This window comes from Apium graveolens, chromosome 7 (assembly GCF_009905375.1).
Source record: "Apium graveolens cultivar Ventura chromosome 7, ASM990537v1, whole genome shotgun sequence".
NCBI lineage: Eukaryota > Viridiplantae > Streptophyta > Magnoliopsida > Apiales > Apiaceae > Apium > Apium graveolens.
Genome location: NC_133653.1, coordinates 97,375,291 through 97,402,939, shown reverse-complemented (window position 1 = coordinate 97,402,939; position 27,649 = coordinate 97,375,291). Strand labels below are relative to the sequence as shown.

Sequence of the window (27,649 nt, the reverse complement as noted above, 5' to 3'; positions counted from 1 at the left end):
GTACCAACAACAGATCTATTCTTAGGTCTCGGCACTAAGGTCCAGACTTTGTTTCTTTCAAATTCATTCAACTCTTCCTGCTTTGCTTGCACCCAATCAGCATCTTGAAGAGCTTCTTCCACTTTCTTTGGCTCAGACTGAGAGAGAAAAGAATTGTAAAGACATTCATTAGAAGTACCTGTTCTAGTTCTGACACCTGCATCAGGATTTCCAATTATCAAATCAGGTGTATGTGATTTTATCCACTTCCTTGCAGATGGAAGGTTTTCTCTAGAACTGGATGCTCCCCCATGATTCATGCTGTCTTCGTTTTCATTTTCTGATGCTCCCCCTGAAACTATGCTCTCTGAGTTGGATCCTTCAGCATTTAGATTTTCAGCACTGTCAGTACTTGGCTTATCAGAACTTGACGAATCAGAACTTGAAGAGCCAGTTGTGTGTTCTGATGCTTCTTGAGATGTGATAATATCTTGAGTATGTTCCCCCTGCATTAGTGCATCTTCCTTTGACGTAGTCACCACAGTTTCAATAACATCAGAGTTTAATCCATCAGAGTTTACAGTATCAGGACTTAGACTGTCAGGACTTAAGGTATCAGAATATGAATCTTCATTTTCAAATCTCAGCTGATCATGATCAATGCAATCTTCAAGTGCAGTGATCTTCTTGTCATCAAAAGAGACATTGATAGATTCCATGACCACTTTTGTTCTCAAATTATAGACTCTGAAGGCTTTTGTGGAAAGTGGATATCCAACAAAGATTCCCTCATCAGCTTTTAGATCAAACTTGGATAGCTGTTCAGGATGAGTCTTGAGAACAAAACACTTACATCCAAATACATGAAAGTATTTCAGATTTGGCTTCTTGTTCTTCACCATCTCATATGGTGTTTTTCCATGCTTGTTAATGAGTGTTGCATTTTGAGTAAAACAAGCAGTCTGCACAATTTCAGCCCAGAAATAGGTTGGAAGCTTTGCTTCTTCAAGCATTGTTCGTGCAGCTTCAATGAGAGTTCTATTCTTCCTTTCAACAACTCCATTTTGCTGTGGAGTTCCAGGAGCAGAAAATTCCTGCTTTATTCCACTTTCTTTGCAGAACTCTTCCATTATCAGATTCTTGAATTCAGTGCCATTATCACTCCTCAAAATTTTCACAGAATCTTTGATCAATTTATCCAGATGTTTGACATGATCAATCAGGATAGATGCAGTTTCACTTTTTGTGTGCAAGAAATACACCCATGTATATCTGGTGAACTCATCTACTATGACCAACGCATATTTCTTCTTTGCAATAGACATGACATTCACTGGACCAAATAGATCAACATGAAGTAGATAATAAGGCTCAAGAATTGATGATTCAGTCTTGCTCTTGAATGAAGATTTTCTTTGTTTGGCCTTCTGACATGAGTCACAAAGACCATCAGGAGCAAACACTGATTTTGGGAGTCCTCTCACAAGATCTTTCTTGATCAGTTCATTTATCTTGTTGAAGTTTAAATGAGAGAGTTTCTTGTGCCAATTCCAGCTTTCTTCAATTGAGGCTCTACTCATCAAACAGATTGCAGAACCATCAGAACTTGTTGAAAGCTTAGCTTCATAAATGTTACCACGCCTGAATCCCTTTAGAACAATTTTTCCTTTAGATTTACTAACTATTTCACAATGTTCTTCAAAGAAATCAACATGATAACCTCTGTCACAGATTTGACTTATACTCAGTAAGTTGTGTTTAAGTCCTGAGACCAGAGCTACATCTTTAATGATGACATTCTCAAGATTGATATTGCCATATCCCAAAGTTTTTCAAATGTTGCCATCTCCATAAGAAACACTTGGGCCAGCTTTCTCCACAAAGTCTGATAGCAGGGCCTTATTTCCAGTCATATGTCCTGAACATCCACTGTCCAGAACTAAAATATTTTTCCTGTTGCCCTGCAATCAAAAAGACCACTAATTATTAGTTTTAAGGACCCAGACTTGCTTGGATCCTTTGGCCTTTTTAGGTTTGTTAACATTTGCAGCGGATTTAGCATCAGATTTTATGTTAACAGTTTTCTTATCAGAACTTATACTACCAGACTTTGAATCAGAACTTACACTAGAAGGAACAACAGAAACTTTCTTTAAAGAAGGTTTTATTTGATAATAATCATAGTACAAACTATGATATTCCTTACAAGTATAAATGGAATGCCATAAACTACCACAATGAAAACAAGGATTTTGTGGTTTGTATCTAACAGACTGACTCTTAACTCCTGATTTTGAAGATAAGGAGTTAATATTCTTATTCTTCCTGCAAAAAGAAGCCAGATGGTTAGAACTTCCACAGTTATGACATGCTTTCCTAGGAGCATCAGGAACAGATTTATAGTTATTGCTTTTATTCACACCTTCCTTTCCATTCCTGTTTTTCCTAGGTGATTTTACCTTGTTTGCATTCTTAACATCTTTCAGCTTATGCTTAAGCTGCTTTTTTGTCATTAAGCCTATGTTAACTTCAGCTGTCTTTTCCTGTTTTAGTTTGTCAGAAGCTAATTCCTTTTTAACTTCTGATTTCTCATTTTCAGATTTTTCAGTTACAAACTTAACAGGTTTTAACTTCGGCTTTTGCTTATCAACAGGCTTAATTTCTACAGTTCCTTTTTCATTTTTATTTTCTCCATAACCTAAGCCCTCTTTCCAGTTTCCACTGCTTAGCAAATTTTGAGTTGTTTTGCCAGAGTTAGTCCAAGTTCTAATAATCTCTCTCTCCTTTTCTAACTCAGTTTTTAGAGATTCATTCATTTTTAGCACTTCATCCCTAACATAAAAAGCATCATCTCTATCCTTCTGAGTTTGATGGAACATGACTAACTCTTTTTCTAAGAAATCATTTCTTTTCCTAAAAGCAAGATTTTCAGAAGTTAATCTTTCACATATTAAAGTTTGATCTCTATAACTAACAAACATGGTTTTAAGATATCTTCTCAACTCATTAATATCATCAGTATGAAAAGCATAAGTAGTCTGAGGTACCTTTGTTTCAGCAGCTTCAGAACTGCTCTCAGAACTTGATTTATCAGCATTTGCCATCAATGCATAGTTCTCCTCACTTTCAGAGTCTGAGGTGTCTGTCCAGCTTTTCTGCTTTGTGACAAGAGCTTTGCCTTTGTCACTCTTGGTCTTCTTGCAATCAGGAGATATGTGGCCTTTCTCACCACAATTATAACATTTAACATTGGCATAATCTCCTCTGTCAGACTTTCCTCCTCTTCCTTCAGATCTTCTGAAATTCTTCTTATCAGAACTTATGCCTTTCCTGGAAAACTTCTTTCCCTTCCTGAACTTCCTGTATGCAATCTTTGTGATTCCTTTCACCATAAGAGCACACAGCTTCATCATCTCCTCATCAGCATCAGTTTCAGGCAAGCTTTCAGAATCTGAGTCATCATCACTCTCAGAACTTGATGACTCAGTATCAGACTTTATGAAAAGAGCTTTACCCTTGTCTTTCTTTGAGGAAGGTGCTTTGGGGGATTGCTCTTCAGCCTTGAGAGCAACTGTCCTTGACTTTCCTCCTTTCCTCTTGCTTCTTTGTTCCATCTCAAGTTTATGAGTCTTGAGCATTCCATAGATTTCATCAAGAGTTGTTTCATCAAGATTGTAGTTGTCTCTTATTGTTGTTGCCTTCAAATCCCAGCATTCAGGAAGAGCTAACAGGAATTTTAGGTTGGTATCTTCAAGATCATACTCTTTATCAACCAATGACAAATCATTCAAAAGTTTGACAAATCTATCATATAAATCATTCAATGACTCATTAGATCTTGAGTCAAAATGTTCATACTCTTGAGTGAGTATTGTCTTCATGTTCTTCTTAACTGTTTCAGTTCCTTGACACCTTGTCTCCAGAGCATCCCATATCTCCTTGGCAGTCTTGCAGTTGATTACCCTGTTTGACATTACATTATCAATGGCACTATGCAGTAAGTGTCGTACCTTGGCATCCTTAGCAATAGATGCTATATCTTCAGCAGTGTAATCACTCTTTTCCTTTGGTACAGTCATTGCTGCTTCACCTGCAACTACAACAGCGAGCTTGGTAGGTTTGTGAGGCCCTTCCTTGATTCTATCAAGATATTCTGGATCTGTTGCTTCCAGAAACATGGTCATCCTTACCTTCCATATGGGATATTCAGATGGTCTCAATATGGGAACTCTGATAGTCTCATATCGACTCTGAATTGATGTCTTTGATGATTCCTCAGTTTTGGTAGGCTTAGTTGGAGTTTCTGTGTCAGACATGATTGTGTTTGGATCTTTAACTGTATGTATGTTAACAGAAGGCTCTGATACCACTTGTTAGGTCACACTTTCACTGTAGAGGGGGTGAATACAGTATTTATTACAATCAAATCAAACTTCAAGAACTTATGTAACAGAAAACAAACTTTATTGAAACAATAAACTCTGTTACAAGCTACCGTTATCTCTCAGTGATGAACAAAATATCACGAGAGCTGCTAGGGTTACAGTAAATAATATTCTCGATAATGATAACACTTATAGTGTAAACCCTATGTCTGTGTTTATATATTACACAGTTACAAGATAATCGCTAATTGATATGGAATATAATTCTGCTTCCTAATATATATCAATTAGATATCTTTTCTTCCAAGTATTCCATTCTTTATGGAATTCCTTCTTCATGCATATCTCTTCTTATGTTTATCTTGATCTTCTTAACTTTAATCAGCTGCTGTCCTTATCTGATCGTCCTTCAACACTTAAGTTCTGATATCTATCTCCTGATGCTTATCTCCTGATAACATAAGTACTGATATCTCTTAAGTCCTGTCGTCCAGTATAAGTACTGATCAGTTAAGTACTGATTTGTCCTGTTCAAATAAGATCTGAAATCTAAACATAAAACATATTAGCCATGACATTATCAAATATATCTAACAAAGCATATCAGCTTTTTTTATCTAACGGCTAATATCTAATCTCATTTTAATTAAGGGCTATCATTTCCACACTTCAGCAATCCAATTAAAATTTTTAAAACCTATCATGGGGTGCCACCTCATCAGGTGGTGCCCATTAAAATTATAGAATAACTATTTCAGACAACTGTTTTATTCCGTTGTATGAAGGTTTCTAAGACAGCCCTTCTAAAAACTGTTGTGTGAATTACTCAACGTAATATCTAAAAGCTTGTATGAGACCAACTAAGACAACACTTTTGTTTTAACATAAAAGCGTTGTGTAAGAATATCATCTAATTTTCGATCTAACGGCCGATATCAAATCTCATTTCAATGAAGGACTCTCATTTCACCACCTCAGCAATCCTTGTAAATGATTTATCACCTATCACGTGCTGCCACCTCAATACATGGTACCCATTGAAATTTCTCAGATTCATTCCATTGTTTGATGGTTTAGAGGATAACCTTTCTGAAAAACCGTTGTCTGAATTACACAATGTAATGTCAAAATCGTTCTTATATACTTATACGTTAACTTAGTAACAACGGTTTGTTATCGTTAATGTCCGGCTATACAATCCAGAGACAAATTATATTATATGAAGTATTCCGCAAATTAAAATATGTTCGAGCCTATAAATAATGGTGGGACAATTTAATTCATCTCTCATGCATTTGCAGTTTCAATTGATAAAAATATCTACCTCAGTCCTCAGATATTATAGAGATATATCTCTACGTGCTAGATCTAGCCTGGATATTCTGGAGCCCTGGTGTCACTGAGTCGTCTGCAATAACTAGTCTGTACTAGTATTTAATTGACAACTTCACAAGGAATGACCAGCCACTGTATTCACAAGGAATGATGAGCCCCTGCTATCGGATGGCGTATCGCTTCATACAAGGAATGTTATTTATAGACTAATTTTTGAAACCCGTAGTAAACCAAACGAAATTTTATGTTTATGTTAAATGCAGTGTAATCTGAGACCATGTTCAGAGAAAGCTACGCGTTGTTTTACAATGACAATACTTCTGAAAATCTCACTTTTTTTTTAATTCTAACAGTAAGCAATTCTTATGCTGAGATACTCTATAGTATAGGCAATTTCAATTTGGTAAAAGAATACGACACTGAAAAACAAATACAATATTCTGGAAATTTATTACAAAAACGTAAAGGCCAAGCCCTTATTGATCTACATCTTTATCTTCATCTTCATCCGTTTCAATTTCTTCATCGTAGATAATTTGTTCTGGCAGTTTCTATCTTTTGAATCGAATTTTGCATGCTACATATTCATCAACCTGTCAAGAGGACAAAAAGCTGATTAGCCTTTGATGATCCATACAATTTAATGACCTTTCGAATCTTATAACGGTAGTAATACTAACATTGTGTTCAACTTTGATTGTTCAAGTTAAATATGGCTATATGTTTACCTTAGCTCGAACAGTGTCACAAAGTGCATCAAGTGGAACGATATCGGGAATGGCTGTGTATTCGTTCAATCTCCAAGCCGTTTCTTCACCATCTGCCTGGTAAAAAGTAAAAGTATTTTTGTACCCGGCAATTTGTCTATCTTTGTTAAAAACATGAGAATTTGATTTGGTTTCCTTCCAATATCCAGTTGTTGTCTTAATAGTTGTTTCCTCATCCATCTTTCTTTCTGCCTTTTTTGTAATGTAATAGCCCTCATTGTCTCTGCTGTACTTGAACTCATCTGTGTTCATAAAATCAAAAACAAATGTGGATTATCAGCAAAAAGAACTTCAGATAATATGATTAATCATAACTATTAAAAAGACTAATCATGCAATTGCTTCAATATTCGAATGTCAATTTACAAAACAATGACAGTGTTTGGAAGTTTGAGGTTTTGAGCAAAAGTAAGCTGATTGAATCAAATTAGAGATTTGACCATAAGACTCTACCAATATTTTGATATTTAGCATATTGAAAGAACGGTTTGGACTAAATCCATTAATTTGAAAAAGCTACTTGAGTGAGTTTTTTCAATTAGAGAATGTTAAAATACAGACGGTTAATTCAAAAAATTATTTACCGAACAATTTTATTCAAAATAGCTAAATTCGATTCCTCAGTCAAAAAAGCTTACACAGTCCGCTAATTCAACGAGTTACAACTAACTGACCAAACAGGGCCAAAATTCATGTTAGACCAACGTAAGGAACAAAGAGAATAGAAAGCAATACCTAAATTAAGCTGATTGGGGTCAAGATGCTCAACAAAGTCCATGATCTTGACAATATCAGACGCCATCGGGAGACCCAAGATTTTTTGGACTAAGTATAGTTCAATTAATTGTGATGGTGAAGGAAGAAAATAATAGCCTGGAGGCAGATTATCTCCAATCTCCTTTTCTGCTACTACTTTTGCATCAACATGTTCACCGGAAGAACATGGCAGAACCTTAGATTTATCCATCAACATTAGGATCTTCCAAACAAAAGAGTAAAGCTTTTCGAGATATTGGTACGGGTAAGGAGAAAAAACAAAGACTCTGGGAGGTTTACGGGATCAACGTGTATGAATGCCCAGACCATGCTCGATGTTTGCTTATATAGACTGTTGCACAAAATCAAAATTCCACGTTTAAAAGAAGAAGTGTTGGTTAAAAATTGAAACTTCACTCTTACCTTATCAGCACATAATTTCACACCTAGTTTATATGGTAGTGTCCCAGAGTTCCAAGGGCTCAATACTTTTAGTATCAAATTCAATCTTTGTTTTAAATTAAATCAAAGTCAGAATTTTTTCCTATAATCAAATTACAACTAAAAATATTCTATTCTTAAAGGGAAGTGATGTAAATCCGTCATTTGTTATAATTATATGTTTTTACGATTTTGAAATTCAACTTGAAAATATCAGTCATGTTTTTGCAAAAACACATTATGATTGCGAACGTTACACAGAATACTTAAAAGAAGGGCAACGTTAATTACAAAAAAAATCCCTGACCTTTTCCGGTAAATGGTGTAATATGAATATTAACAATGATTAGTGTTTTGCCTATAGTCGGATCATTATTTCTGCAGTATCCCTCGTTGATTCCGTGTATAAATCTTCCTCTTTGATTGAATCTTCGACGTGACTGTCAAAATCTGCTGCTAGTTGCTGCGAAGGTTTTGTCGGTTAAATCTCATGCTTTATTTACATACTTACTGGAGATCATCTAAGCCAAGGTTCACGGATTAGCTCTCAAGGTGCTTTGACGAGGGCACAAAAAAAGCGTCCGGTAACCCAAATCAAACATATACTGTAAAACCCTAGTAAATTAATGCTCCTTAAAATATTAAGATAATAATTTTTTAAAAAATTCTATAAAAGTATAGAACCAAAAATATCATAACTTAATAATTCACAATGAATATAAATATATATTTATTACAGCTTTATTAATTATAGTTTTTTTGTTATTTATTTTTTTCTAAAACTTAAGGGGGGTGTATTCATTTCAAATTTTAAAGGATTGTTAATTTTAAAAGATTTTCGTTGATTTCAATTTTTCATGGATTTTGATGGAGTTGATCCAAAATCTTGCAGAGTCTTGCAGATTTTGTGGAGTTTTTTAGAAATCCATCAAAATCTCATGTATTTTGAACAGATTTCAAGATATTAAAAATGTACTAGTAAATCCATCAAAATCCACAACTTTTTTAAATAAAAGAAAATCCATGACTTTTGAATACCATGAATTTTGATTGACTTTTTAAAATCTAAATTGAATACACTCAAATTTTAAAAGACTTTTTACAATCCTTGTTGAATACCTTCATATTTTAAAGGATTATTTAAAATCCAAATTGAATACCCCATAATTTCTAGAATCTATTAAAATTCTTCAAAATCCCAATTGAATACTGTAACACCCCCAGATCCGGGGTCGGGGATCCGGGTCGTCACGATCTTTCTTTCCACAATATCACTTCACTTAATTAATAATAAATAACCTTATGCTGTGACCCCACACTAACACACACCACAACCCGTTATAGTCTCAGAGATGAAATTTAAATAAGTACAAGTCTTTGAATCCACAATTTAAAAGTTATTACAACCCAAAATGATTACTTAATAAATTTACAGTTAATTGCCATTATCTGCCACAAGTTATAATTATACATAATTGATTCTCCAAAGTAGATGGTCTGATCTACAATAGATCTACCTCTGCAGCTATAGCAGCTACAACATCAACGGGAAGACGCGGGACGCTTCCCACGCGCTTGCGCTGAGTCTGCTGGAGTCTGGCCATCTTTCCTAACTGTTGTTGTGTGATGAAGAAATAAAGGAAGGGTGAGCAGCAAGCCCACCAAAATAATATGTATAATGATTTACAATATATGAGCCTTCTCATAGTACTCATGAAGGTCTTGGTCAAAAGAAATGAACCAAGATGATATCTTAATGCGATGAAGTCGCAAAATATTCAGTATATATACATATATACTTTTCAAAATATTGGAAGTCCTCTTCCATGCATAATATACACAAAGTCCCAGTGTATAACTGTATATAAAAAAAAATATCGTTGCAAGGTGATCTCATATATCTAACCTTATTTCAACGTTTTTTCTGAAAATCTTTGTCATTCATAAGACAATTATTAATTAGATATAAGTTTAAAAGATGAGGTTACCAAATACCCCAATATACTTATATCTTTCCCAATACTACTTGAACTACCACCGTTCAAGTTATAATCAGTTTCAAAAGTTCATCACATAGATGAGACTACAAGACAAGATTTGAATAGATTCAATCTTTGAAATATTATTGAATGAAATAAAGTTACGAGATACTTTATTTAGTCCCGATATATATCTATCCACATATATATATCTCTTAAACATTTCCTGGAACCTCTGTTATGTAAAGTATGAACAGAGTTTGAAACATCCAATGAATTTTGGAAAGGAAAAGAATTTTGGCATAAACCAGATATCTTGCTGATCAGGCAAAGATACCAATAAGTAACCTTTTCTACTGTAGATGGATGAATTCCTCACCGGTCATCACCCTGGCCGCATTAGGACCTCGCGCTAGACCGTTACCCGGCCCCTCACGCGTTGATGGACTGCCACCCAGCCACTTACACATTTATAGACCGTACCCCGGCCTGTCGCTTATGCCGACTCAATTAGATGGGCTTACTTCCCGAACGTTGGGCAAGTAATCAATTCATTTACCAAAACTGCAACCTCGTTGCAAATATAAAATACACCACAGAGCCGGATTCCCCAGGTTTTGAGCGAGTATTTAAATCCCCTTAAAAAGGAAGATCTTAAATATAAAAATGAGTTTTGGAATCCGCTCTGACTTTAAAAATCATTTTGAAGACTCGAAAACACTTTATAGAGTGTTTGGAGTAAAGCTGATTTAATGAAGTAAATCAGTCCCCAGAATATTTAGAAAATGATTGAATATTATTATTTAAATAATATTCCCATAAAGAATAATCTTTATAAAAATAATTGAAGTAGAAGTATTAAAACTTATACTTGAAACGAGTATTAAATAACCAAAAATATACTTATATGAAAGTATTATCTTTATTTGAATAATCGAAAATAAGTTTGATTATTAACACCTTATTCTTTAATAAATTAAAGAATATATTTCAGCAAATAATCGGAGTCATAGATCCTCAAATGAATATTCAAATAATATTCATTAAATAATATAAACTGAGTCATAAGCCTTCGAATGAATATTCAAAATAATATTCAATAAATAATATAAAAGAGTCATAAGCCCTCGAATGAATATTCAAAATAATATTCAATAAATAATATAAAAGAGTCATAAGCCCTCGAATGAATATTCAAAATAATATTCAATAAATAATATAAAAGAGTCATAAGCCCTCGAATGAATATTCAAGATAATATTCATTAATAAAATCAAGTTATCGAATAAACCTTATTCGATTAATAGTTTTGAAAACTATAAACATATATATATAAATATATATATATATAAAATCTACTCGGGATCCTCGAATCCCGGTTTTAGAAAATGTTTTCACCTTTGGGTCCCTATACTAAGGGTATATGCAAATTACTGCTATTCTCTAGCATAGGTATTATCAACTGAACCAACAGATATATTTGGCAAGAATACGAAACAGGCATGCATATATATACCATATCAGCATGCTTCAATATATCACAACATTTGCTAATTAACCAACATGCATCTATCGCAAGATAATGCATATACATATATACATCACAACAACAGTATAACGGATAGAAAACTTGCCTGAGCGACTTGGGGTGATAAAAGGCTCGGGACGAGTCTGGTAACCTATAAACAACAAGTAAGTTGGAATTAAACCAAAATCACTTGTAAATCTATAATTTAACTAACTTAGATTTTAACGCTTGTTTTGCGCTCACTGATTCGCTTAAGTCACTCGGGTACCCTCGGCTCCACCATTTTTAATAATTTAACCTTTACGAGTTTTAAAGCGATTCCTTCGCGAGTGTCTTACCAACTGCCTAAAACACTTACCATAAATGTTTCATACATTAATTAACCCTTTTTGGTCTTTAACCTATGTTTCAAAGTAAGGCGAGGGAAAAAGTTTCGTTCGCGAAACGCCGTTACTTGAAACGGTCGTTTCTCCTAAACCGTGCATCGGAATCGAACGAACGACATATCAAAATGAAGCTCGTAACATGAGCTATCTAAACATGGCAGTGGTCATAATCTAGCAGGGGGTTCTCGGGTCTTAATGCCATGCACAAAAACAGTCCAAAGAAAATCGGACGTTACGACGGCTATGTTTACGCGATTTCCAAATTTTTAACCATTCAAAACCAACCACAAACCAACCTCAAATCCAACATACAACCAACATCCATCCTCATCACATCATAACAACCCCAACCAATTCAATTTAATCATTTATACTTATGCCTAAGCTTAATTTAACCATACTTAAGTTCTTTTAATCAAAACCACAACATTTACCATTCCATTTCACTACCATTCCAAATCCCAAACTCTAAATCACAACAACAAGCTACAATATCATCCTACTAATCAAAATCATCTTATAATACATAGGGATCTAGGGTTTGGAGATGGTATACCTTCCTTGAAGTGGTGGGATGAGCTAGGAAGCCTTAAGAAGCTTTGAGAAGTCTTAGGAAAGCTTGGATCTTCAAGAAAAACAAGAAAACTTCAAGTAAAAAAACTTGAAAACACTATTCATAGTCTTCTTCTTTGATTAAATAAAGAAGATTGAGAAGGAATTGATGGCTTAAACTCATGGTATAGCCCTAACTAAGCATGAAGATGATTAGGGAATTTACTCACCAATTTAGGAAGCTTGGATCTTGAATTTTTGAAAATTCTTGCCTAATGAATAGTAAAAAGCCGAGAGCTTCAAGAACAAAGCCTTGGTTGCTTTTTGATTTTTGATGAAAATGATTTTTGCTTGGCTTGGTTGCTTGGTTTTTGTGCTTGCTTTAGTCAATTACCTTCTTGCCCTTGAATTTGTGTGGTCACAAAGCCACCACACCTCCTTCCTTCCCATGTCATGCTTATGTCATCCTCATGATGTCATCCTCCCTTCCTTGTCCTCTTTCTATTGGTTGGATGACATCATTCCCACTAATCCCTTTGATTAACTTCCTAATCGTTTGCCTAATGACCGCTGATCTGTTATACGGTTCACTTAACTTTCGTTCTCGTTTATCGTTTGAAGGATCATACCCGGGATCTTATTACTTAGGTTCCTTTAACCTTTCTCAATACATTATATTCCTTTTTATGATCCTCTATTATAATCCTTTAATTTAAATCCTTTTTATCCTGTTACCTTATACTCAATTCTCTCCGTATCTTGTGGATTTCCGGGAAAAACCAAAGTGTTCGGAATTGGATTCTGACGATCTTTACATACACTTATATACTACATAGAGTACTAATAATATCCCAGAATATCCATAACAGAACCCCTACATAGTGTGGCGTGAAAAGTTTCTTCATTCAGCTAAAACACTATTCACAAGGGTTACAAAAAGTTGAAAAATTTTGGGGTTATTACAGTCTCCCCTCCTTAAAAGGATTCCGTCCCGGAATCAAATAGAAAAAAAATGGGGATACTTGCTTAGCATTACACTTTCTAACTCTCGAGTCAATTTTCCCACATTGTGGTTCTACCACCAAACTCTGCCTAGTTTGATAATCCTTCTCCTAAGCACTTGTTCCTTTTCACTCTATAACCCTTCCTGGTTGCTCCATATAGGTTACGTCGGGTTGCATATCTATGCGCTCATATGCCTCTATTTATCTGGCATCTGAATTACACTTCCTTAACATTGATACGTGAAACACGTTATGACCTGCTACATGTTCGGGGTTAGGGCTAGCTCATATGCTAACTTCCCAAACGTCTTAATATATCCAAGGGTCCAACAAATTGTAGACTTAGCTTTCCTTTCTTTCCGAACCTCACCAATCCTTTCCAAGGGATACCTATATCATTACTAGGTCCCCTATTTCATACTCTTTATCCTTTCGTGTCAAATCGACATACTTATCATGTCCATCTTGGGCTACTACCAGCCGTCCTCTGATTAGATCTATCATATCCTTGGTCCTTTAGACCACTGCTGGTCCGAGCATCTTGCGCTCTACAACTTCATCCTAACATAAGGGAGATCGATATTGTCTTCCCTCAAGGATCTCATAAGGCGACATCTCGATAATGACATATGATCTATTGTCGTAAGATAACTCAATCCGAATTAAGTGATCATTCCAAATTCTTTCAAGTCTATTGCACAGACTCTCATTATTGCTTTTAGCATTAGAGCTTCTGCTTCTCAATACCCATTCTTTTCCAGTTCGTAATCGCTATTACCTTCCGTTCCTAATATTATACTGGTTATACTTTTGCTCGCTAGCGTTCTATAACCTTTTAATAACCACGTCAACCTTAGTATTACGAATGTGTTCCCATCCCGCATACTACCACCACTTTATTACTCCTTTTTCAGTTGTTTCTATTTTCCAAAATTTGATCAATCAAATAGAAGTAAAGGAATTTGTTGAGAGATCACTATGATCATGAACACTTGTTATATCGCATAGTTAGTACAGAAGGTGGCCAGCCTTTAGTACTTGACAAGCAATTAAACAATAGATGGTATCCTACTAGGCTTCTATCACACAGATAGATAGTCATTCGGCAATACCTCCCCTTCTGGAAGGGTTGTTCTTCTCAGCTTACATGAAATGAAAAGAAGAGAAAAGAACAAATTTAAGAGAATTGTATATTCATAAAAAAATTTTATTGCCATAAAATATCTGGCTTGGAATCTACCTCTGAACTATAGAGGTTTGTCATAGAAGAACAAAACATATATGTATTTATATCAACATCAAGTATTATAGCATCGCATTTCACGTGCCTAAATATTTTCGCTATCCCGTCCATCATTCTATGGACCCATGCTCTTCCTCGAGCTTATACACAATTACCTTTGAAACTCCCTCGACATCGAAAATCGAATCTGAGATCTCATTCTAGACATCATCGTTACTTGAATTCTATGCTTGCACCGCAACCTTCCTCGTATAATAATACGACTCCCTATTGATAAGAAAGAATAATAATTCACTAGGTAGACACTCTACTTAATTAGTCTATCAATGATAACTTATACACTACCATGACCCGATTAGTGGTACTCAATCTCAACACCCATTCCAATACAACTCTCACGGTTGTAATCAGCTCATTACTCGCAGAATCATTGCTACCTTACTATGGTCCACCACTGACCTACTGTAGTCATTCATTTTCCATGAAGTCTTAATAGCTAACCATACGGAGTCCATACATCTCGTATCAAATCCTTCTAAGGAGGTAACATAATCACCATTCCTGATTCATGAAGAACACTCCTGATCCTGACATACATACATGACATGAAGCAGATAAAAGTGCAGAAGAGTTTCAATCAAAGCAACGATAGCAGGTTAATACCATTCTTAATCATACGCCCTAAATAGAAGAATTAACTCAAGGGTTCATCTAGTCCTTTTTGAAACATGGTTCTGGTTTATCTCAAGATAGGACCTTCTAAGATAGATAGCCCGTTCATGGGGATTACACGAATTAAACCTTTACCAACTACTATTACGGTTGGGTATTGCACAGTCATCAGAAGGAATGTCAATCTTCCAAACCATAATACAACCTTCACAGCTTTAACCATCATCACTGTATTCCTCTCGCACGAGCGCCTATAATTATCCTCTTACCTTTATAGTGTCGGCCACCTCTTTGGCCTTTCCTGATAGTAAAATTTCCTTACAGTCAATGTCATTTTAACCACCTCCAAATAAATTTTCTACCTTATTTCCGATCACTGCTTGAGTGAAGATGTTTTCCTTAAAATCAGATGGGAAAAAGAAGGAAAAAAAAATATCACCATTTTTCCATAAGTTATTGCCTCAGTCTTTAGAGGCTAATCACTGTCAAGACTGACTCTCAATCATACTTAGAACATTTTTTTTTTATCTTTTTTTTTAAGTCCTAATTGCCCTGAACAATTTCGACCATTACTGGTTCGATCCATACTTTCTCATGGTTTAACACGTGCCCCACTTGGCATCATTATAATTACGTCATATTTCCTTTATCCACATTTCTATTCTTGAGAATTTTGAATATTACCTTTTTCCTTATAAAACCTCTAAGGTTATCCTTCAATCGTTCCTCCTGTATTCCCTAGATACAGGGCATATCACAATACCATTTACTAATAGTAGAACCATTGTCTATATACTTCTGCAAAATTTCTCCACTGATCCTTAAAGGTTATTATTACCTTAATCCTTTCCAATTCATACTGTCAAAACTCATACTATCCCTATTAAGGGTAAAATGCCAACCTTTATGCATTCCCCTAGGATTCGTTTTAAGTTACCGATGTTCTATCCTTAATTCCACCTTTAAAAGGTACCTGCATCCTTCCATGGATAAATCAAGTCATATATCCCTGATAAGGGTATCTTATTCAATCATTTCCACCTCGATAGTCTATACCGAATTTCACAATAGCATCCTTATTCAAGTTAAGGTCAATCCACATGGCCTCCAAAAGATAACAACGGTTATCTGCTTTTCTTTCCTGATTTGGTAATGATAACATGGATGTTCTGGAAGATATTGGTCATGTTCAACATGAACTTCTTCTTAATAATTCCTTATTTACTTTTGTTGTTTATCTCAACAGTCATCTCAATGTTGGGATATCTTTCATACCTGGCGTCTCCCTTTCTGGGTATCATGCCACCGGTCTTACACTTCCCATTCTTGAAGGTCACTTCCTTCATCCAATTTTCTTAATTTCTTACTTTCTTGTCTCCTCAGTCTATCCGCGTCTCATTATTTATCCTTCGAATTACCTCAAGGTTTCCTCGAATCCTCCCAACTTAAAGGGGATAAAATATATGCATCTCTTATGCCTTCAACCGTCAACTTTAACTCATGGTGAATCACCCTCATCCTGACGATTACATACTCTTCTATTTCTATTTCTACGAGTCTTTAGGGTTTCCTCATACCCAACTCCCTTATCATTCCTCAAACTCTGTTGCCTTTTTATTCCTTTCCACTTCAATTCCTTTTTATTTTCCTTTCTCTTATCATTATTTCATGAACCAACACAACATAAGCATTGATTTCAAATATCCCGTCATTCTGGATTCGCGTCTTCAGAACGAATCTTAACAACTTTTACAGCTTAGATTCATAATTCATCATACTCGTCTGCCTTTGTTATGGCTCTAAAGCTTTTACATTATCTCCATAACCTTGGGAAGTACTTTCCTGAAAACAATTGACTGAACTTAAATCAGTTTATTATAATCTCTTGCTCCGTGCCTTCCTTGGCCTTTCACCAGCAGGTGGTCTCTCTCTTAGGAGGGTAAGTGACAAAAACAGTCCTTTGTGGTTCGTCAATCATTTAGAAACTCAAATGATTCCTCTATTTCCTTTAGCCAGGCTCTTGCCTCGGCTGGGTCAGCTTGTTCCATGGAACTCTGAGAGCTTAGCGACTTAAAGGTCCTGAAAGAATTTCTCACCGCACTGTCTCCTCAGGGTGGTGGTTGGGGATAATAGTCTAAGTTCTTTTTAGACAGGTCCATGAATTGCCGTATAGGAGTACCGTTTCGGGTCTCCTTTCCTTACTCGACTTTCTGTTTCCTTAGTATGAAATGTTTCATCCTACTCCCCATAATTGGGGTCATCTTTTAATTTAAAATCCTCATTTTCCACTCCATTATGTCATGGGTTCCTTCTATCTTGATGGCGACCTCCCTGACTATCACGTTCAGGGTTTGCTCTAAATCTTATTCCTCAAACTATGGCTCTCATCTAAGTTCTCATCCTTACGCTCTTGAACTTTTGGAACCCAAATTCTATAGGAATACCTCATTATTCCCTTATCATCTTTCTCGATATTAATCTTTTATCTAATTGTTGGCTCTCTGCCTTCATTCATAACTTTTTCTGGCACAATATGATCTTTTCCAATAATTCGGGCTGTATTTCAATCTCAAACAGCTTTTCGGTACCGACTCCGGTTACCTTCACTTCTATTTCCATTTTCTCAAAATCTCTTATAAACTCTCCAAAAGACATTATCATCTTGAGTCTCTCCTTTTTACTAAGGGCATCAGCCACCATATTGGCTTTCCCCGAATGATAAAGAATCTCCCAATCATTATCCTTGATTAGCTCTAACTGCCTCCTCTGGCATATGTTGAGCTCTTTCTACGTGAAAATGTACTAGAGCACTTATGGCTTAGGTAATTCTCGCACTTCTCTCCATACAAGTAGTGCCTCCAATCTTTTGGGTAAAACTATTGCCACGAGCCTAAGCTCATGAGCGGGGATATCGAATTTCATATTACCTTAATTGTCTTGACAAGTACGCGATTACCTTACCGTGTTGCATAAGCACGCACCCTAAGCCCTTGTGCGAAGCGTCAATACACTTCACAAAATCTCCTTTTTCCATCCGGCAATGCCAGCGTAAGGGCCATCACCAACCTCTGCTTCAGTTCTTGAAAGCTGTTCTCGCATTTCTCTGTCCATTCGAACTTCTCAGTCTTACGAGTAAGCCGCGTTAAAGGGGCTACTATCTTTACAACTTGAACGAACCTCCGGTAGTGACCGGCCAATCCTACCTCTGGTAGTCGACCAAACCATGGTCATCAATTCATCAGTGGTCCTTTATCCAATCCTGTCAAGATCCTCCATGGGATCCTCCTCAACAACTATCCCTTCTAGGACAACATCCTCAACCGCTACATCCTCAATATCAACATCATCCGGTCCTGCATTAGGACACTCTATCGGATCCACAATCCGATCTCCAATTAGTAATAAAATATCATCACGATGTTGCTCCTCAACCTCAGGGTTCGGAGTCCCGCTACCATATACGATAACGAACTACGCTCATATCACGATATTTATAAGGGTTCCCATAAGGGTTTTAACTCTCAGTACTACGTTAGGTAGCCCGACTATGAACTTGGCAAGAGTTCTTATTATCTTAGTGAACTTATTATCTTAACGTCCCATCATCTCTGAGGTTTATAACGCTTAGCTCTGATACCATTTCTGTAACACCCCCAGATCCGGGGTCGGGGATCCGGGTCGTCACGGTCTTTCTTTCCACAATATCACTTCACTTAATTAATAATAAATAACCTTATGCTGTGACCCCACACTAACACACACCACAACCCGTTATAGTCTCAGAGATGAAATTTAAATAAGTACAAGTCTTTGAATCCACAATTTAAAAGTTATTACAACCCAAAATGATTACTTGATAAATTTACAGTTAATTTCCATTATCTGCCACAAGTTATAATTATACATAATTGATTCTCCAAAGTAGATGGTCTGATCTACAATAGATCTACCTCTGCAGCTATAGCAGCTACAACATCAACGGGAAGACGCGGGACGCTTCCCACGCGCTTGCGCTGGGTCTGCTGGAGTCTGGCCATCTTTCCTAACTGTTTTTGTGTGATGAAGAAATAAAGCAAGGGTGAGCAGCAAGCCCACCAAAATAATATGTATAATGATTTACAATATATGAGCCTTCTCATAGTACTCATGAAGGTCTTGGTCAAAAGAATTGAACCAAGATGATATCTTAATGCGATGAAGTCGCAAAATATTCAGTATATATACATATATACTTTTCAAAATATTGGAAGTCATCTTCCATGCATAATATACACAAAGTCCCAGTGTATAACTGTATATAAAAAAAATATCGTTGCAAGGTGATCTCATATATCTAACCTTATCTCAACGTTTTTCTGAAAATCTTTGTCATTCATAAGACAATTATTAATTAGATATAAGTTTAAAAGATGAGGTTACCAAATACCCCAATATACTTATATCTTTCCCAATACTACTTGAACTACCACCGTTCAAGTTATAATCAGTTTCAAAAGTTCATCACATAGATGAGACTACAAGACAAGATTTGAATAGATTCAATCTTTGAAATATTATTGAATGAAATAAAGTTACGAGATACTTTATTTAGTCCCGATATATATCTATCCACATATATATATCTCTTAAACATTTCCTGGAACCTCTGTTATGTAAAGTATGAACAGAGTTTGAAACATCCAATGAATTTTGGAAAGGAAAAGAATTTTGGCATAAACCAGATATCTTGCTGCTCAGGCAAAGATACCAATAAGTAACCTTTTCTACTGTAGATGGATGAATTCCTCACCGGTCATCACCCTGGCCACATTAGGACCTCGCGCTAGACCGTTACCCGGCCCCTCACGCGTTGATGGACTGCCACCCAGCCACTTACACATTCATAGACCGTACCCTGGCCTGTCGCTTATGCCGACTCAATTAGATGGGCTTACTTCCCGAACGTTGGGCAAGTAATCAATTCATTTACCAAAACTGCAACCTCGTTGCGAATATAAAATACAGCACAGAGCCGGATTCCCCAGGTTTTGAGCGAGTATTTAAATCCCCTTAAAAAGGAAGATCTTAAATATAAAAATGAGTTTTGGAATCCGCTCTGACTTTAAAAATCATTTTGAAGACTCGAAAACACTTTATAGAGTGTTTGGAGTAAAGCTGATTTAATGAAGTAAATCAGTCCCCAGAATATTTAGAAAATGATTGAATATTATTATTTAAATAATATTCCCATAAAGAATAATCTTTATAAAAATAATTGAAGTAGAAGTATTAAAACTTATACTTGAAACGAGTATTAAATAACCAAAGATATACTTATATGAAAGTATTATCTTTATTTGAATAATCGAAAATAAGTTTGATTATTAACACCTTATTCTTTAATAAAATAAAGAATATATTTCAGCAAATAATTGGAGTCATAGATCCTCAAATGAATATTCAAATAATATTCATTAAATAATATAAACTGAGTCATAAGCCTTCGAATGAATATTCAAAATAATATTCAATAAATAATATAAAAGAGTCATAAGCCCTCGAATGAATATTCAAAATAATATTCAATAAATAATATAAAAGAGTCATAAGCCCTCGAATGAATATTCAAAATAATATTCAATAAATAATATAAAAGAGTCATAAGCCCTCGAATGAATATTCAAGATAATATTCATTAATAAAATCAAGTTATCGAATAAACCTTATTCGATTAATAGTTTTGAAAACTATAAACATATATATATAAATATATATATATATATATAAAATCTACTCGGGATCCTCGAATCCCGGTTTTAGAAAATGTTTTCACCTTTGGGTCCCTATACTAAGGGTATATGCAAATTACTGCTATTCTCTAGCATAGGTATTATCAACTGAACCAACAGATATATTTGGCAAGAATACGAAACAGGCATGCATATATATACCATATCAGCATGCTTCAATATATCGCAACATTTGCTAATTAACCAACATGCATCTATCGCAAGATAATGCATATACATATATACATCACAACAACAGTATAACGGATAGAAAACTTGCCTGAGCGACTTGGGGTGATAAAAGGCTCGGGACGAGTCTGGTAACCTATAAACAACAAGTAAGTTGGAATTAAACCAAAATCACTTGTAAATCTATACTTTAACTAACTTAGATTCTAACGCTTGTTTTGCGCTCACTGATTCGCTTAAGTCACTCGGGTACCCTCGGCTCCACCATTTTTAATAATTTAACCTTTACGAGTTTTAAAGCGATTCCTTCGCGAGTGTCTTACCAACTGCCTAAAACACTTACCATAAATGTTTCATACATTAATTAACCCTTTTTGGTCTTTAACCTATGTTTCAAAGTAAGGCGAGGGAAAAAGTTTCGTTCGCGAAACGCCGTTACTTGAAACGGTCGTTTCTCCTAAACCGTGCATCGGAATCGAACGAACTACATATCAAAACGAAGCTCGTAACATGAGCTATCTAAACATGGCAGTGGTCATAATCTAGCAGGGGGTTCTCGGGTCCTAATGCCATGCACAAAAACAGTCCAAAGAAAATCGGACGTTACGACGGCTATGTTTACGCGATTTCCAAATTTTTAACCATTCAAAACCAACCACAAACCAACCTCAAATCCAACATACAACCAACATCCATCCTCATCACATCATAACAACCCCAACCAATTCAATTTAATCATTTATACTTATGCCTAAGCTTAATTTAACCATACTTAAGTTCTTTTAATCAAAACCACAACATTTACCATTCCATTTCACTACCATTCCAAATCCCAAACTCTAAATCACAACAACAAGCTACAATATCATCCTACTAATCAAAAATCATCTTATAATACATAGGGATCTAGGGTTTGGAGATGGTATACCTTCCTTGAAGTGGTGGGATGAGCTAGGAAGCCTTAAGAAGCTTTGAGAAGTCTTAGGAAAGCTTGGATCTTCAAGAAAAACAAGAAAACTTCAAGTAAAAAAACTTGAAAACACTATTCATAGTCTTCTTCTTTGATTAAATAAAGAAGATTGAGAAGGAATTGATGGCTTAAACTCATGGTATAGCCCTAACTAAGCATGAAGATGATTAGGGAATTTACTCACCAATTTAGGAAGCTTGGATCTTGAATTTTTGAAAATTCTTGCCTAATGAATAGTAAAAAAGCCGAGAGCTTCAAGAACAAAGCCTTGGTTGCTTTTTGATTTTTGATGAAAATGATTTTTGCTTGGCTTGGTTGCTTGGTTTTTGTGCTTGCTTTAGTCAATTACCTTCTTGCCCTTGAATTTGTGTGGTTACAAAGCCACCACACCTCCTTCCTTCCCATGTCATGCTTATGTCATCCTCATGATGTCATCCTCCCTTCCTTGTCCCCTTTCTATTGGTTGGATGACATCATTCCCACTAATCCCTTTGATTAACTTCCTAATCATTTGCCTAATGACCGCTGATCTGTTATACGGTTCGCTTAACTTTCGTTCTCGTTTATCGTTTGAAGGATCATACCCGGGATCTTATTACTTAGGTTCCTTTAACCTTTCTCAATACATTATATTCCTTTTTATGATCCTCTATTATAATCCTTTAATTTAAATCTTTTTTATCCTGTTACCTTATACTCAATTCTCTCCGTATCTTGTGGATTTCCGGGAAAAACCAAAGTGTTCGGAATTGGATTCTGACGATCTTTACATACACTTATATACTACATAGAGTACTAATAATATCCCAGAATATCCATAACAGAACCCCTACATAGTGTGGCGTGAAAAGTTTCTTCATTCAGCTAAAACACTATTCACAAGGGTTACAAAAAGTTGAAAAATTTTGGGGTTATTACAAATACACCGCTCTAAATCTACTTACACTTAATATTTACCTTTCTTATTTCGTCCAGCGTTGTTTTGGAACTATTTCAAATGTCATCGGTGGCGGTGGATTGGGGCTAGTGGGCACTGTACCCCATACTGAATTCATCTTCTTCATCCAATTCCAGTATGACTTGTTCTTTAGTGTCATTGACTCTTTTCTCACTTGTAGAAATTTCTGGAGTTTGGGATCTTTGCTCATCATTAGAGGTCTGGCCATCATTCACAATTAGTGCACTTGAGTCGTCCAGTACATATCCTTGACCAGCCCTTAATGATTTCTTTTGAATCATTTCAAGTTCATAAGTTTTCAGAACCCCATAGAATACTTCCAGTGTGATTATACTCAAATCCCTTCCTTCTCTGATTGCAGAGATCTTTTGTTCCAAATGATCGGGGAGAGTAAGCAAGAACTTCAAATTCACTTCTTCGACATCATAAAATTTATCATGAAGCTGCAAGTCATTTATCAGCTTATTAAACCTTTCCAACACATCAGTAATACCCTCTTTTGGTTTAGCCATAAAACCCTCATACTGAGAAATCAATATCCTTCTTTGATTTGATCTAACCTCCTCAGTTCCTTCACAGGGTATCTCAATCTTTTCCCAGATCTGTTTAGCAGTGTCACAGTTGACAATGTTTTTATACATTACATTGTTAAGTGACTCAATTAGTATCAGTTGTAAAGCACCGTCTAGGGAAACTTTCTCTCTTTCAGGGTCAGTATACTCAGAGGGATCCTTGGGAGCATAATGAGCTGGAATAACCATGTCTCCATCTGTGGTTTCCTCAACTCTAACCACAGGAGTGAAGGGCCCGTTCTTGAGGATACCAATGTAAAGATGATTGGCCATTCTTATAAACAGCAACATATTCTTTTTCCATAAAGTGTAGTTGGCCTTAACAAAGGGAGGAATCTTGATACTACTGATTTTCTGTGTATTCACTTTTCCAAGATCTAATCTGTTTACTTTCAGATTTTGCTCTGATACAACTTGTTAGGTATGAATATAACACAGAGGGGGGGGGGGGCTGAATGTGTTTTGGCTAAAATATTTGATTTTTGATCGACTTTGGCTTTAGCAGTTGGTTGTTGTCAATGATTTAGTAGAATAGATATTAAACATAAATAACTATGCAGATATGTAAAACAAAGATCTTCAAAACTCACTTAATTTTATATTAAAAATCAAGCAGTGTTTTGCTACAAAATCTCTAAGTTCTTGTTTTAGAACTTCGCTTCTTTCTTGAGAGAGAATACTAGAACAACAACAACAACAAGACACTCATATTATGATAACATAGCTATGGAGCTGCGGATTGCTTGAACAACAACAAGACACTCAGTTTCAAGTACCACTTTTTCCGGTTTTTCTGTTTAATCCAACTTAATACTTCTCTTATTCCTATTGCTTCTGCAATTTCTGGTTCTCCATTGGCTTGTTCCCCCTTTGAGAAAGCATTGGTTATATCAGATTACCCTTCTGAGAAGATTAAAAAATAGTCACATCAGTGTTTACCTTGATCGCGTTTGAGTTTGGGGTGCACCAATGCTCTAACTCATCTTCTTGTGTCATATAACCAAGAACTGTATCAAAATTTTATCTTGAGCACCTAACCATTGATCAAAGTTAGAATTTGCCAACTTGACTACTTCTACAACTTCCATAGTCTAAGCATTTTCACAGTGACCAACATAACATTACAATAATTTGAGTGTCTTTGCATGTGTAACAATTAAAAGCATATTGCAGCCACTCCGGGAAATTATGCACTGTATTCATATTTATCATCATATTAACTCTATGACAGCAATACTTGGCAAAAGAACACGCTGTTAAAATTGGCATTGTGGTTTCTGGTGCTGCATTACAGATGGGACAAAATTCATTCACGGGCACTCTTTTTGTTCTCGACTGGTCCTTTGTAGGAAGACACCCTGATAATGCACTTAGTCCCTGCTAAAACTAAAAAATAGTCTTATATAATTATTTATGCTTGATATTGTAATTTAATTTATATCTTAATTTTCTATCTTTTTTGTGCATATAGTTTGTACAAAATTCAAAAAAAATTCTTACAATTTATGCAGTCCCATAATAAAAATCTAAATATTAAAATAAAAATTATAAATCTTATACAATAATTTTTTTATCTTAAATTTTTTGAATTTGACATGTATATATATACATACATATATACTACACACACACAAACTTTTGCTTAAATGAGAATTTCTTAAAATGAGATCTATGATAATTGTTGATTTTCAAAGTTAAAATTAGCGATTTAAAAAAAAATATTTTGAACAAAATCACCAATTTATCGAATTCGAAATTTTAACTTTTCAAAATATCACCAGTTTCAACTACAATAATCACCGGTTGTCACTGTAGCGCGATCTTATAACTATATATATATATATATATATATATATATATATATATATACGGTCATGTTCCCTGACACCTGTTAACCAACACACTATTTCCTGGCCGTTGGATTGTTTATCCAACGGCCAGGATTAAAAAAAAAAATCGCCCATCCACGCTTTTTTTAGTGGACTGCTACCTTTCCGCGTTTTTTTTGCGCGGAACCTCTTTCTCTTTCGCGGATAATATTAGCGGAACGACTGTACTTGCAGTTTATAACCCTAAAACAATCACACTTTCCTTTTTGTGCAGCATTTGTCAAATTGGAGAGCAAATTTGGGGGAATTCTTGGTTTTGTTGATCCTTATTCACTAATTACATTTGGTAAGCTCAATTTCTTGCTTTTTTCTTGTTGTAGTTATGGATAAGATGTTTGCTAGGTTTCAAGGTAGAAAAGCTTTGAAAAAAAGTGTTAATGTTGTAAATAGTGAGGTTGTTGATATTAGTGGTGGTTGCTTACGTGATGATACTGTAAATTATGTTAACCTTGTTGATGATTGCGATGAATATGTTTATGTTAGTGAACATAGATTTGAAAATGAAGATTTGCATGAAAATAGTGAGTTTATGCATGAGAGTAGTGAGAGTAGGGATAAGAGTGTTGTTAGGGAAGAAGATATTGTAATTCCTTTCATGAGTCAAAATTTTTCTAGTTTGGTAGTCGCCGAAAATGTAATTAGGGCCTACGCTTTAAAAAATGGGTTTGCAATTAAAATCAAAAATACACAAAGGCGTGTGGACAAAACAATATATGCCCGTACTTATGTTTGTAATTTAGCAGGAGAATACCGCGATAAAGAACCCGTAGAGGATGAAGAAGTTTTGAAAGGAAGTGTCGGTAGTGAGAAGAATAAAAGGCGTAGAGATAAACTTCCTAGAAGTGGATGTAAGTTTAGGATCTATGTGATTAATAGGCGAAATACAAGGTATTGGGAGATAACATCGTTGGAGTTAAATCACAATCACGATATTGTATCGCCTTCTAAGATGAATTTGATCAAAAGGGAGCGACATGTAACCGCCGCCCAAAAGAATTTAATTAAGAGTTTACATATTTCGGGTATTGCGCCTAGACAACAAATGAATATATTTGGAAAAATGCACGGATGAGAGGAGCAATTAGGGTTTCATGCCCAACACTTGAGAAATATTGTGCGAGATTTTAGAAAAGATAATTTGGGTGTGAATGATGCGCAAGCGGGATTGGATTTGTTACATAGGGTAGAAGAGGAAAGTGGAGAAATTTTTTTTTATTCGGACTCTAATTGATGAAGAAGGAAGATTGAAGTGTCTTTTATGGGTTGAACCCCGGTCATTGTTGGCCTATAAAAATTTAGGTGATGTGGTTGTATTTGATACAATATATCGAACAAATACGTATGTTATGCCGTTTGTGCCGTTCACCAGGGTGAATCATCACTATCAATCGGTTCTCTTTGGATTTGCACTAATGCATGATGAATTGAAGACTACATTTGAGTGGGTTTTGGGTACTTGGTTAGAGGCCGTTGAAGGAAAAGCTCATTTGGTTATTATCACCGATCAAGATCAAGCGATGGCGGGGGCAATTCAATCTCAACTACCGAACACGACACATTTGTTGTGTTCGTGGCACATTAGTAACAAATTTCCGGAGAAGCTCTCAACCTACTATGCAAAGGAGGAATTTAAAGGTGACTTCAACAATTGCATATGTCACCCGTTGACCGAAGAAATTTTTGAGGATAGGTGGAAAGCATTGATCTTGAAGTACAAGTTGGAGGATAATACATGGTTGCAAGGCATGTATAATTTGACGCATAAGTGGATCGATGCTTATACACGTAATATTTTTTCCGCGGGTCAAAAAACAACTTTAAGAAGCGAAAGAATGAATACCTTTTTTGATGCTTACGTAGGGTCTTGCACGGGGTTGAAAGAATTTGTTGAGGGTGCACAAAAAGCGTTAGAAAGACAATTTATGCGTGAGAAAGAAGAGAATTATAATACACGTCATAAAATTCGTTGCATGCGACTGAAGACCGCCTTGGAGCAACATGCCGCTTCCATTTATACGAAAGAGATGTTCAAATAATTTCAAGACCAATTGGTTGAGGCCGCAAAGTACTTTGTGGAGAAGGATAGAGACCGTTCCTTAGAAGATGTGGAGGATACGTACTACAAATGTTATCGACCATTAATGGTTGAGTCTAAGAGAACCACTTATCTCGTTACCTTCAACAAGTTGTCACTTCGGGGTTCTTGCATATGTAGAATGTTTGAGCATTCGGGCATGCCGTGTCATCATATTATTGTCGTGTTGACAAAGAGGTGT

General features: G+C 35.6%; 2 protein-coding genes across 2 annotated transcripts; one reads left to right on the top strand and one right to left on the bottom strand.

Moving 5' to 3' along the window:
• Positions 1–6,072: 6,072 nt before the first annotated feature.
• LOC141670459 (NAC domain-containing protein 96-like) lies at positions 6,073–8,239 on the bottom strand. Its single transcript, XM_074476306.1, has 4 exons — positions 7,971–8,239; positions 7,202–7,574; positions 6,428–6,708; positions 6,073–6,292 (listed from the first exon to the last, which is right to left on the bottom strand). Exons 2-4 carry the CDS (start codon positions 7,437–7,439, stop codon positions 6,251–6,253), a joined length of 561 nt encoding a protein of 186 aa, XP_074332407.1. The 5' UTR covers positions 7,440–7,574; positions 7,971–8,239; the 3' UTR covers positions 6,073–6,250.
• Positions 8,240–26,719: 18,480 nt separating this feature from the next.
• On the top strand, positions 26,720–27,409 carry LOC141673894 (protein FAR1-RELATED SEQUENCE 5-like). The gene has a single exon (XM_074480621.1). The coding sequence runs from the start codon at positions 26,720–26,722 to the stop codon at positions 27,407–27,409; it is 690 nt and encodes a 229-aa protein (XP_074336722.1).
• The last annotated feature ends 240 nt before the right edge of the window (positions 27,410–27,649 follow it).